Below are 14360 nucleotides of genomic sequence, written 5' to 3'. Positions count from 1 at the left end.
ATTTCCCTCTAGGTTGGGGCTGTCACATAAGCCTCATTGCTGCTAGGTCCCATTCCAGATGTTCTTGCAGGCTCCCCAGAGGCTTTGGTTAAACACAAACAAAAAAGGCAGGTAACACCCAGACTTCCACAGAAGCATGGATGCAGAGCTAGAAGGGACTTTAAAAGCCACTTAGTAAAACCCCCTTATTTTGTAGATGAGGAAATTGAGGACAAGAAAATAAAATGACTCATCCATGGTCACATACATAGTAATTACGAGCTGGCATTTGAACTAGGTTTCTGATTCCAAGTTTTTTCCCTAAATAATGCCGTCCGCTTTGGCTACAAAGGAAGAAAAATGTATTTTACTTTAAGCAAACCCAGGCTAAGAAAACCTGGATTTACAAAAGCAAATAAATTACAGACAAATTATCTGTCTTACAAAAGGATTCAAAGAATGACTTTAAGTATTGAGCTCTCCAACATTACATAGAATCATTTATGAAAAATTAATTCACATTCAACTTTTCAGGAGCATAGCCATTACATAAAGTGAGATACAACTGTAAGACAAATATACTTGTGCCAATTTTGATGGTAAGATTGGAAGCTTACCCCAATCTGCTCTTTGAGAATCAGCCAATAAATTTGTTTTAGGTGTTATCATTACCTTACACAGATCCCTTATCCTCACACTGGTTATATGCATAAAGCTTATAATAATTATTATAGACCTGCCCAAATGACCTGCCTTTGATGGCAGTGGTCAGTGACATACCTGTGTTGTCAAAAACTGTGTCAATAAATGTACAGTTCCTGAAGTAGGTGTTCAGGGAGGTCACATCCTCGAAGGTGCAGCTCTTAAAAATGGAGTCTTTAAAAGTCACAGATTTGAACTTCATCCCCATAAACCTGTCAAGACACAAAACAGATTGTATCACTGACCTTGGCCCATGGGGGATAAAGGCAGGTCAAAGAGATTCAGGTGGAGCAGAAGCTTAATGCCTGATTATTATAATTCCTGATTATTCAGGGTCCAAAACACTCAATTTGAAGATTTCCTCAGCCCCTTTCCTTCCTCCCTTGCCTGATTTAATGACCTTGTCACTATTCAACAATATCTTCTCTCATCAGAAGAAGAAGAGATAAAACATAGACACCAACATTTCATTTCTCACCAGCAGCTTTGGTGAATGAGTTTGTTGGAAAGAAGAGTGGGACTTGATTAAAATCCATGTTTGGGTTTTACCTTTGGATTTCAGTCATTAAGGCTAAGCTTTTACCATGGATACTCAAGCACTGGCTGAGTATTTATTTGGTTGAGTGGTCACCACTCCATTCTCTCTCCTTTTTGGCTCTAATTAGAAGTTCTTTGACCATTGAATGGAATGATTGAAAGGGTCTACATAAAGCAGGGATTTTTAATCTGGGATCTGTGAGCTGGTTTCAAAAAACATTTTGATAACTGCATTTCAATATAATTGTTTTCCTTTGAAATTTTATACTTTTAAAAGCATAGGCATCACCAGATTACTAAAGGGTCCCATGACACACAAAAAGTTAAGAATCCCTGGTCTATTGTCTATAAAAGAACACTGTTTCATGTTTATGACTTCAGGCTTCCCTGGAGAAAGGAAATATGGATTCTGGCCCATCTATATGAGGTACCACTGATTCAGGGTTTGAGAAGTATGGCAGGTACAAACACTTTCAGCCACATTTTCTTTCTCACTATGAGTGATTCAGTTCTGTGTATCAAAGAGGAAAGTAATAACCCAGCACATTTTGCAAAGTAAGTAGAATGATGAAACCAACTGAAAACATGCTTGGATGGCACTGATGGGAATGCTGGGCAGATGGTGGTAATAATGTTATCATAATATTCTGGATGAATCTTTCATTTGCACCAGGGTAATAGAGACTTAGGTGCCCTGTGGGATCACCATCGCTTCTTGTTAATTTTCAGAATGGATACAAAAGCACAGAGGTTTACTGGGAGGGGGATGTCTTTCCCCACCTCTTTACAAATGCAGAAACTGGGGTACAAGTAGTTAAGGTCTTGCCAACACCAAAGAGGCTACACTGCCCCTATCAATAGCAGAAAAGGTGAACGCAGTTGACTTCTTTACCATCCTGCATTTCCTTTTAAAGACAACTCAAACCTAGTGCATATTCCTTTTTCACCTATCATCTGGCTTCATTTTCTTTTTACAATGTATTTAAGCCTAATAAATGAACCACAAAAATGAAGCTGGAGCCGTTACTTCTCCAAGGTACTTTTAGTTGGAGATGATTGTTTCAAAAGTAGAGGGCATAGTGATGGAAACTACTGAATGACAGTAAATGGCCCTGCATTTTTAGGAGAGCATCAGTTTTTTGAAATGGAATTGGATTTGGAATGGGGAAGCTGTTTTTAAAAACGAGATGGGCTAGTCATATTTTTAACTTCTCTGCATTGTACAAAATCCTGTAATCACATCTACCTTCAGATGTGTATATTTTAAAGAAAGCATTCCAATACTATTCATGCGATCTTCTAGGGGATTCCTGATGAAAAATCTTAACTTTTTAGTTCTGCTTAGGATCTTCATGGACATTACTGAATATGAGATTCTATGGAAACATTGACTGGATACTTTATACAGGTTACAATTTTTAAAATTCTTTAAAAGAAAACTAGAATTCTTGTGTAAGGAGTATAAAGTGTATAGGGTTATAAAGTTTAGAAATATCATTTTTTAACTCATACTGGTTAAATAAGATGGTTTTTAGAGTACTCAAGGATTGCAAGTCCAGTGGTCAGTAATATCCCATAGGACAGGAGTTCTTCACCTTTTCTGCATGTCATGGACTCACCCCTTTGGAACTTTAAGGAAGCCTATGGACCCTTTCCTGGAATGGTGTTTTAAAATTAGAAAAGAATTGATTGATTACAAAGGAAAACAAAAGTTAATGAAAATAAATTTTTGGTTAGCTAAAATAATTTAGTTAGTAAAAATAATTCTTTTTCCCATTCAAGTTCACAGACCCCCTCCAATCTATCAAGGATTCCTTAGGAGTCTGTGGACCACAATGTTAAGAATTCCAGATATAGGACAACAAAGTTGACCCTGCATTGACCAGATAATGGTTAGGTCTCCTTGCCCTCACGTAACTAGGTCTGACCCGTTGTACTGCATTCTTAATCTTTCTTTTCATCTAGAACTTAAGACAAGAGATAATTAAACAGTTCCAGAGAAGGGAGTGCTTAAAATCCTTTCTTACCCTTTCAATCTTGTTTAGTCTTGAGGTATAGAATAGGAACTCTGTCTAGCTATCATAGATCTACAGCTTTTCCATTTTCTAAAATGAGAAGATTTAAATTGTCCCCTGCCTTTGCTGATTGAATGCAAATAAAAGTTATTATGGTGGTTATATAGATAGCATATATTAGGAACCAGGACACCATCTCGAACATGCTTCTGTCTCCAGACCAGGATGAAGTTATGCTCCCTTTGAGAGATAGTTCTCAACCTTTGTCTTAAAAATATCTAGAGAACATTATAGTATTTTATGCAATCTGGACCATGGTGATTAGCTTTACATTTACAACCCTTGCTATTTACTGAGAAATTCTCCCAACTGTCTACTTTAACCTAAACTTTTATTCACTTTAGGACAAAATGAAAAACAGCAGTTGGATGTGTGTGTGTGTGTGTGTGTGTGTGTGTGTGTGTGTATGTACACATACATATACACATGCATAAGGCTGGTATTGTAACCTAGTTTTTTTTTATTTCTTCATACAAAATTATACCAGTACCTGCATTGTCACTTCATATGGCCTGTTTTCTCTCCCTATTTGTGCCCTTTTAGATTTTGTCCAAACTTTTCTTACCTCTCTTATGGCTGGTCTACTCCTTATCTCTAGAAACACACACGCACACACAGACACACTCACACATGCGCGCGCAAACGCTTCATAAATTAAATGGAAAAAGAACTGATACCCCACATAACTTTACCTGTTTTATTGAGACCATCTAAAACCTCTAACACTGAGCACAAGGGCTAATGTTTACAAACTGAAAAGGAATATTCAGCATTCATTGTCACATTGCCTTAGCAACCTTACAATTCTCTTTCCTAGATTGGTAGTAAATGATTGTACTTAAACGTTTCTCGACCTGCCATTGTCGTATTCTATACTGGTGTGGATCTGATTTTCCAAGGTGAAGTTAAGAGTAAAATTGGCCACTTTTTCTCCGTCAATATTTCTCACTTGGGCTACATATTCATCAGACTGCAGATGCTTAATGACATCAGGGAACCAGACAGACAATCCATAGTACCTGTGAAGACAAAGAAAGCCTTGCTTGTTAAGGACTCCAGTGCATGAAAGTGAGCCCTCCAACATGCAAAGTCAATGACATCAATGATTGTCTAAGGAAGGGTCCTGCTTGTTCATTTTATTTTATTTTATTATGTTTTTATTTTTAATTTTTTAATATTAATTTATTTTTAGTTTTCAACATTCATTTCTATAAGATTTTGAGTTTTAAATTTTCTGCCCCTCCCTCTTCTCCCACCCTCCCCAAGCTGGCCTGCAATCTGATATAACTCTACTTATACATTCATATTAAGCATATTTTCATATTAGCTATGATGTAAAGGACAATTAGAACTAATGGGAGGAACCACGAGAAAGCAGAAACAAAACAAAACAAAACAAAACAATAAAAGAAAAGGAGAGCAAATAGCATGCTTCCATCTGCATTCAGATTACTAAGTTCTTTCTCTAGATGTGGATAGCATTTTCCATTGTGAATCTTTTGGAGTTGTCTTAGATCCTTGTATTGCTGAGAAGAGCTAAGTCTATCAAAGTCAGTCATCACACAGTGTGGCTGTTACTGTGTGCAATGTTCTCCTGGTTCTGCTCACTTCACTCAGCATCAGTTCATTTAAATCTTTCCAGGTTTTTCTGAAGTCTGCCTGCTCATCATTTCTTATAGCACAATAGTATTCTATTACATTCATATACTACAACTTGTTCAGCCATTCCCCAATTGATGGGCATCCTTTCAATTTCCAATTCTTGGCCACCACAAAAAGAGCTGCTGTAAGTATTTTTGAACATGTGGGTCCTTTTCCCATTTTTATGATCTCTTTGAGATACAGACCTAGAAGTAGTATTGCTGGGTCAAAGAGTATGCACAGTTTGATTGCCCTTCGGATATAGTTCCAAATTGCTCTCCAGAATGGTCGGATCAGTTCACAACTCCACTAGCAATGCATTAGTGTTTCAATTTTCCCACATCTCCAACATTTATCATTTTTCTGTTTTGTCATGTTAACCAATCTAATAGGTATGATGTGGTATCTCAGAGTTATTTTGATGTGCATTTCTCTAATCAATAGTGATTTAGAGCATTTTTTCATATGACTATAGATAGTTTTAATTTCTTCAACTGAAAACTGCTTGTTCATATCCTTTGACCATTTATCAATTGGGGAATGACTTGTATTCTTATAAATTCAACTCAGTTCTCTATGTATTTTAAAAATGAGGCCTTTATCAGAGATACTGGCTGTAAAAAGTTGTTTCCCAGCTTTCTGCTTCCTTCTAATCTTGGTTACATTGGCTTTGTTTGTGCAAAAACTTTTCAATTTAATGTAATCAAAATCATCCATTTTGCATTTCATAATGTTCTCTATTTCTTATTTTCTCTTAAATTCTTCCCTTCTCCATAGATCAGACAGGCAAATTATTCCTTGTTCTCCTAGTTTGCTTATAGTATCAGCCTTTATATCTAAATCATGTACCCATTTTGACTTTATCTTGGTATAGTGTGTAAGATGTTGGTCTATGCCCAGTTTCTGCCATACCCTTTTCCAGTTTTCCCAGCAGTTTTTGTTAAATAGTGAGTTCTTATCCCAGAAGCTGGAGTGTTTGGGCTGTTTGTTCATTTTAAAGATAAAAACACTGAGGCCCAGAAAAAGGAAATGACTTGCCCAAGGTCACACGAGTGGCAAAAAGCACAGGCAGGATTCAAATCCAGCCCTTTCCATTGTACCCCACTTGTCACCAGATAGAGTCCTCATATAAGGGTTATAATTGTATCTTCTCATGTTCTTAATAATTACAAAAAAATTTCAGAGTTAAAGACATTTCAGGGAGTCAGGAAAAGGAGATATAGCTTATATCCATCTAAGACTAATAATAATAACTGACATTCACATGGTCTTTAAAGGTTTGCAAAGTGCTTCTATTTGATTCTCACAGCAGCCCTGTGAGGTCAGTAGTACAGGTGCTATTGTCTCCATTTTACATTTCAGGAAACTAAGGCTCAGGTTGGTGAATCGACTTGCCCATGGTCTTAAGGGTAGTGATGAAGGTAGAATTTGAACCCAGGTCTCTCCTGACTCCAAGTGTAACATTCTTTTCACTTTGTTGTTCTGCCTCTCTACTCTGTATTCAGTTGCTTGCTGCCCCATTGCCTTTAAAAGAACAAAGAATACAGATTATTCTGATGGGTAAAAGCCATTTTGAAGCCCTCTGGAATATTTCCACACTGGTGAGAGGTACTCTGCCAGACACAAAGATTCTCATGAAACCTTGTGTTTCAGGATGCCATGTAAGCTCATAGAATTATAGTTAGACGACATTTGTAACACACTATGCAAACCTTAAAGCGCTAAATTGTTGCTCAGTCATTTCAGTAGTATCTGACTCTTTGTGACCCGAATTTAGGGGTTTTCTTGGCAAAGATACCAAAGTAACTTGCCATTTCCCCTCAGCTCATTTTACAGTTGAGGAAATGGAGGCAAACAAGGTTAAGTGACTTGTCCAGGGTCACACAACTAGTAAGTACCTGAGGCCAGATTTGAACTCAGGAAGATGAGTCTTCCTGACTGCAGGCACAGCTCTCAATCTAGTGAGCCACCTACTCAACTGCAAAGCACTAAATAAATGTTAGCTATTAAAGTATTGGCTAGCTGAGATAGGAAAGGGAGAAAGGTGGGAGACTCATGAACTATTGTCTTGTAAATCTTGTTGGGTAGAATACTGGTTAGGTCCCAAGGAAACAGGGTTCTCTTGCCAGTTCTTTAGCTTGTGCCAGTAGGATGTTGAGTAAACTTTGGTCAAGTATAAGTGTATTAACTTGGGGCACAGTGGTTGGTTGTTACAATTCTTTACCACACAGCCCCAAATGCAGGATATTATCTGTTTTGCAGTTATTAGGGAAGATGATAGAGAAGATATTACAGGGAACATGAAAACTTAAAATTTTCTGACAACAAATGGAATTCAATCAAAAGCAGATGAAATTCCTCCTCCTGTCCCCTGATTCCCCTTTCTTCAGCATTCTAATTTAGCAGATGGTAAGCTTTGTGGCAAAAAAAAGATCATTTTCCAAATGTTACTGGGTTTTGCCCTCCCAATTTGCATAACCATGATACATGAAATATGTGAAATTATCAGACAGCTGCTTTTGTTGAAACTAGAACTAGTCACACATTAAAATGAAAAGAAAAATAAAACATTCACAGCTACAGAGTGTGTCTGTGCCACCAAGTGATATGAAAGTTACCATCAGAATGGAAAAGCCCTAAGGAAGGAAGAATCCTTATCATTTTTTTCTCCAAGAATCCAAATGACTCTTACCCAAAAGACAAGGTGAACCAAACTGCTGTCAGCTTCAGTGTATTCTCCTTAACCGGATAGTTAAAACATCTCATAAAAGTCAACCAGATCTGTGAAATATTAGAGAGTTAATTTCTCTAACATAATAGTTTAGCAAAAACCAAGATGAATAAAATCTAAAGTGATGCATTTAGATAATGGGGAGACGGTAGATCTGGGAAGAATGGGCTTTCCTTGATCCTATTTGGTTAAAATTAAACAAGAAAAGGGTCCCTTGTCAGGAAACTAGATCATAATGAGTTTTCATGCTCTCAGTATTTGAGACTGTGGTTTCTTCTTTACACATCCAAAGATTACAATCTATCCCAAATCATTGCTGAAAGACTCGCCTTTTTCAAAGGTAGGAACCAATCTTCATTCTTCTCTTGTCTCTGCTGGTCCCCAGGGTATCTCAACATTTTAGAAACACAGGAAATGGAATATATTTTATCCATGCCAAATCCTTCAAATTATATATGAAGTAAGTGAGGCAAAAAGAGGGTCAATGGCTCACTCCAGGTCACACAGATAATACCTAGCAGAGTGGGACTTTGAATCAAGGTCCTCCAATTACCTGAAACTGTTTCTGGAATCAGGTGTAATGCATCAGCAGCATGCCCCTGAGAGTCACTGCTACATCTATCTATTACTATTCACTTTTCTTTTGGGGTTGGGACCTATTGTTTTATTGGTGTGGGAAACTTCTTTTATGGAAATTCCCTCTACAGAAACAGATTGATAACTCATCTATAACACATGATCTTAGAGAACTGTTATAATGCCAAGAAAGACAAACGTCACAGATGGGATTCATTACTTACTCCATACAATTCTGTGCGAATTCGAACAAAACACCTCTTGTACCAGGTCCCTGTGTCACTCTCAATTTCAATCAATTCATCGATCTGCTTTGGAGTTTTGATTCTGTTCACCTGTAAGGAGCAGTTGAGCAGAAAGTGCTTATATTTTTTTCTTTTCTGGTTTAAGTTTACAGATGTTAAATATATATGAATTTCATCATCTGTGGACATCTAGGACCAACTAGAAATAAGTGTACAAATCAAAACTACTCTGAGAAGTAGGAAATAGAACAGAGATTAAGTTTGCCGGCATGAAGGGGAGAGGAGCCCAAGTTCATCAGATATATGGCACTGATGGTCCCATTTTGTGGTGTTAAGTATGGTAAAGGGAAGGAGCAACTGCCAAGGCCAGTGGACTAGAGAATGCTTGGGACATGTTGGATTGGGTAAGATATGCAGGATACATCTTGTTTAACAAAAAAATTGAAGTGGCTAATGTTTATGTAGCACTTTAAGATTTGCAAAATGCTTCGCATGTTATCTAATGATAAAGTTCTTAGGAGTTACATGTATCATCTTCTCATACAAGAATGTAAACAGTTTAACTTCATATCATCCAATAATTCTTAAATTGTGTCTCCTTGATCTATTTTCCAGGTAGTTATTTTTCTAGTGAGATAGTTCACATTTTCTTCTATTTCTTTTGAACTATTTTCTATTTTCCTTTGACTTTGTTTTTTTTTTTTGTTTCTTGATGTTTCATGGAGTCGTTAGCTTTTACTTACCCAATTCCAATTTTTAAAGAATTTTCAGTGAGATTTTTACTTCCATTTCCATTTGGCCAATTCTGCTTTTTAAGGAGTTCTTCTCTTCAGTGGATTTTTGTGCCTCTTTTACCATTTGACCAATTTTGTTTTTTAAGGTGTTACTTTCTTCTGTATTTTTCTGTGCCTCTTTTACCAAGCTATTACTTTCTCTTCATAATTTTTTTGCATCACTCTCATTTCTTTCCCCATTTTTTCCTCTACCACTCTTATCTCTTTAATTCTTCCAGGAATTGTTGTTGGACTTGGGTCCAATTAGCATTTTTCTTTGAGGCTTTTTTTGGGTAGCTGTTTTCACATTATTGTTTTCTTCTGAGTTTATGTCTTGGTATTCCCTGTCACTGTAGTAGCTTTTTACGGTCAAATTCTCTTTTGTTGTTCTTTGCTCATTTTTTCAGCCTATTTCTTGAGTTTAAACTACTTGTTAAAGTTTGGCTCTGCTCATCTGGGGTGGGGAGGCACTGTGCCAAGTTTCAGGCTTTCTTTGTGCTGCTATTTTCAGAGCTTGTTGGGGAGTTCTATGAGTTTTTGGTGCTTTCAAGGTGGTTTGATCTTTGGAGAGGTATAGTCACTGCTCTCCTGACCTGCACTCTGGTCTTTACCTAGGAAGGGCCCATGGGCCCTTGCAGCTTCAAGCCCTAGCACTCCTTTTTGCTCCAGTACTGTGACAGAGCCCCTGCTCCCTTATGACCTACCACCAGTACTTTCCTCTGACCTGAAACTGTGACCCAGAATTGCATATGAGCAATAGAGTTGCCAATCAGCACCAGCTGTATCCAGTACCAGCAATGGGTCCCCTGTAATCTCTAGCTGACCAATTGTCCAACCTCCTTACCATCTCTAGGCTGATAGTTGCTGTGGCTGCTGTTGCCACTGCCACATGCATGGATTCTGGACAGGCCTCTACCTGGTGCCACAGACTTTTTCTGCAGATCTCTTAAGTTTTCTTCGGCTGGAAAAACATCTTACCCAGGCCTTTTGTTGGTTCTGTCTCTCCAAAATTTGATTTGAGGCATTATTTTAAAGTGATTTGGAGGCGAATGTTGGAAGAGTTAAGCTGAGCAACTGCCTCTAATCTGCCATCTTGGCCCTGCCCTGATCCCCATTGTAAAGATAAAGAAGCTGATGCCAAATAACTATTAGGTGATTGGCCCAATGTCACACAAATAGTAAATGTCTGAGGCAGGATTCAAAACTAGATCTTCCTGATTCCAAGTCATTGTGCTACCTAACTTCCAAACACATCCAAACTGCCCTTTAGCAAATATCCCCTGAAAGTCCACATTATCAAACAAATAGCCAAAGCCATTGGATCTAGGTTTATAATGCATTAAGTAATATCCAAGACATCTTTTCCTCCCTGGGTCTAATTTAGTTGCTGGACTAAAGCATTAAAATGGTTTTTGGTGCTTTCCTCACCAATTTTTGGTTATTAGAATATTGCCACTGAAAGGCAAGCACTGTGAGTGTCTACCAAATAGTCATGGGTGAAGCTGCTCAAGTGAATTTGTTTCATCAGTAAACATCAATTCTTATCCACTTAAATGATTTTTCAAACCAAGCTGAGATTATTTTGGGAAAGAACAATAGTGGCCTCATCATTTTATTTAGTTGGTAGGGAAAGGAACAAGGACATAGGTAAAGCCTTATTTTCAATTTGGAGACTGAAGCATGAGGTTTCCTCTAGATGTTGCATCACAGCATTGAGGCTTTGCTGATGACAGATTTGCAAAAATAAGACATGAATTTGGGTTAGGTGGGTAGAAAACACTGACTTTGCCCCTTAGTCTACATTTTGTTCTGATTCCAATTCATTTTCAGCCAAATCATAGAGGATCTTGGGAATGTATAAACTTGTGAGAACTGTGAGTCTGAGAATCATCTGTAACAGAAGGCTTTGGTCTCTGTCCCAGATGTAGGGTTCAGAAACAGAAAGATCTAATCTTAGGTTTAACCTTAGTGCCTGGACAGGGAGGGGTGCAACATGCCTAGCTTTTCTTAGATGAGTGTGGTAGCTATGACTAAACAGTTATCCTGCCTTTATCAGGGAGAGGTTCTAGTCACCATATCCTAGCTGACTTGAGGAAAAGATGGCTTGACCATCCCTAAAAAGAGGAGTCAAGAAGATACTGGCAGGGAGCAATGATGACATTCTGAAACAAGCCAAACAGTGTGCCAGTGGAAACCAGAAAAGCCCAGTGGAGCAAAGGGTCCTTTCCTAGGAAAGAGTAGGCTTATCAAGGAACAGACCCAGTAAGTCCAGCAGAGCAATATGTCCATGGAGGATTAGGTCCAGAGAGGTTGGAGTAGGAATATACTCATTCAGGAACAGACCTGGTGTGTACTACTCTCATAGTGCAATGGCATCACCCAAAGACATTGGGACTCTTGAACCATCAAAGATATAAATTGTCTCTTTACATGTATTCTCTATGTGTTTCTTTCTCCCTTCCCTACTTGTGATCATTCTCCTTGTTGCTGATATATATGTATATATGTACATGTATATATGTGTATATGTGTATATATACGTATATATATGTACGTGTATATATATGTATATGTGTATGTTTATTTATACTTGTGGAAGAGCATCCCCTACATTTTCAGAAAGGTTATTACATTGCAAATCTTATGGTACAACTTCATTAAATGTCTTTGCTTTCAACTAATTGTACCTCTGGTTTACTAGAGAAAAACTTAACATACTATGGGGCTCATGTGGTGGTACCAAAAGGTACCTAGGATAGCTTTTTGTAGATTCCACATTTGAAAGGAGGATGCCACAACTGCTATACATAAAATAATACTGTCCTATCTTTCATTGTCAATCAGAATTAACCTGTCCTAAATTCCATTGCAATCTAATGTGATAAATCAAGAATGGATATTTGCATTTTAACAGTCTTCTCAAGATGATATTTTTAACCCAAGTCAGTTAGTGACTAATTCTGAGAATTAAAGGGACTGTGGTAGGCTTGTAGACAAGATATTTTGGGACAGGTAGGCCTTTTAGCAGCTATCAAACACAGGTAGTCACCTCCTCTGACACTATGTAGGTTTACCTCTATTCTTAGGCATACCATTTCTAACTAAAATATAGAACTTGCATTTGCAAGCATAGTCAAATCTCAATTACTCGTATATGACTTATTCATTAAGTTCCAAGCTTTTATGCAGTAAAATTCAATTTGTAGATCCATGTATAGTTCCATAGATTTTAGAGCTGAACAGTTTGTTGGAGATTATCTAGTAGAATCCCTTTATTTTACAGATGAGGAAACTGAAGCCCAATGACTTAACTAAGGTTACACAGGGGATAAGTAGCAGAGCCAGGATTCAAACCCATGTCCTTTGACTCCAAATCTAGTGCCATTGAACTTTGTGGTTTTCCTATCCTTCCTGCTCTGACAAGTTCTTCCAAGCCAAAAAGATTCAATGTGTGGTCCCAGTGAAAGACTGTGTCTATGTTTCAAGGACCAACCTAACTATGCATGGTAGATATTTATCAACAGTGAGTTGGCCTGGATGAATTTTTGGCTGTGACATACCCATGAAAGACATACAATTACAAAATGGCATTGGGTGCTGTTTCCACAGGGACAGGGGGGAGATGGCAGAAAATAGGGAGGGGGTGCTAATCACCTCAGTTATAAGACCATCTACAAATGTTGATTTTATTGTTGGTACAGTAAAAACGAGATCCTTGTCCAGTGACCAATAAGCTGGTGCACTGTGTGATCAATTCAACCATATCTACAATGATATTTTCACTATAAAGAAAACCAGAAGAAAGGGAAGTATAATAGGTGCACTGTCCAAATAATGTCCTAATATTCAAACAGTTAACTTGTGGAAGGACATGGACAAGGATTTTGTAGGATGAGAAGGCTTGAGACAGTTGGCCATTTGATGGAGTTTCAGTTCCATCTCAATAAGCTTTGTGATTTGTTTCCTGGGTCAGCTCCAGTTTTTCAGTAATGCTCCTTATATATCTTGGGCTTACATGGTCATAGACCGAGAGCTAGAATGAATATTAGAGGTCACCTAGTCTAATCCCTAGGGGGTCTAATCTGCATCCCAGAGAGAGGAAGGGGCAGAGCCAGGATTCAAACTCAGATCCTTTGATCTCAGATCCTTTCCACTGTACCGCACTATAAGCTACTCTGAACTAGCAAGGAAATATATCAGGCCTATTCAGAAAGGAGAAGGACTGCAAAGGACCCGGGGCCTGGGGTGGGGAAGGAGGAATAACTGAGGAGCTGTACTTACAGTGAAGACTTTCTCAGGCTGGCCACGTGCTCTCATGTTAGTGTCATGGATTTGCTTCAAAATCATCCAGGCTTCATCATGCTTCCCAACCTAGGAAGTTTGAGCATGTGTGTGAAATACAAGACCAAATTTTGCCTTCCCCTGACCTCCAAATGAATCAATCAACATTTATTAACCCTGAAGACAATCTAACTTCAGCCAGGGCATCCGAGAGCTTGATTCCTCGAAGGGTGTTGGGATGACTACTCTACAGGAATTCTTCTAAGTCACCTGAACATCACTGAGTAAATTCCCATCATAGGACTCTGAAAAGCACCCTGAAAATTGCCTACATTATGTTGAGGGAGTATATTTATGTTTTGTGGAAGCTCTCCATGATAGAAAACCTTGCCTCCAAATTTACTAAGAAGATTAAGTCCATTTATGTTTGAAAGTTTAAAAGAATGCACTTTTAGAACATTGTGAATCAATCTCTTACGTAGTAAATTGAATGGCAAATTAGGTGTTCAAGGAGGTGTGGAAGATCTTTTTGGTCATGAGGCAAACACAATGAACTACTTCTGTAAGGCAACTGGCTCTGTGGTGAATGACTCCCTAGTGAAGAATATAAATGGTTCTCCATTCTCCCCATTAGCATCTCCAAAGTGCCTAATTTACTGTCCTGGAGTATCCTGGATACTAGGGAGACCAGAATCTAACTTCTGTGGGTTACAGGGAGTGTCTGGCTTATGAATGACTACTTTATAAAAGTCTCTTACAAACAGATTGATTCTGCCTCACCATGCACTTCCTCACTGGCATCCACTAAGTTACCAGGATG

At 38.2% G+C, this 14360-nt stretch overlaps 1 protein-coding gene across 1 annotated transcript in view; it reads right to left on the bottom strand.

Moving 5' to 3' along the window:
- SV2C (synaptic vesicle glycoprotein 2C) overlaps nt 1–14360 on the bottom strand; it is a 205520-nt gene that overhangs the window by 39780 nt on the left and 151380 nt on the right. Inside the window, exons 5-9 of the mRNA XM_027863597.1 lie at nt 13541–13630; nt 8466–8576; nt 7627–7715; nt 4148–4312; nt 760–893 (exon numbers count right to left, since the gene is read on the bottom strand). Of these exons, the coding sequence (XP_027719398.1) occupies nt 760–893; nt 4148–4312; nt 7627–7715; nt 8466–8576; nt 13541–13630 (589 nt within the window). The remainder of the gene's footprint in view (nt 1–759; nt 894–4147; nt 4313–7626; nt 7716–8465; nt 8577–13540; nt 13631–14360) is intronic.

Source organism: Vombatus ursinus, unplaced genomic scaffold, assembly GCF_900497805.2.
Source record: "Vombatus ursinus unplaced genomic scaffold, bare-nosed wombat genome assembly UNPS02014772.1, whole genome shotgun sequence".
Taxonomy (NCBI): domain Eukaryota; kingdom Metazoa; phylum Chordata; class Mammalia; order Diprotodontia; family Vombatidae; genus Vombatus; species Vombatus ursinus.
This window is presented reverse-complemented; position numbering and strand designations above follow the sequence as displayed.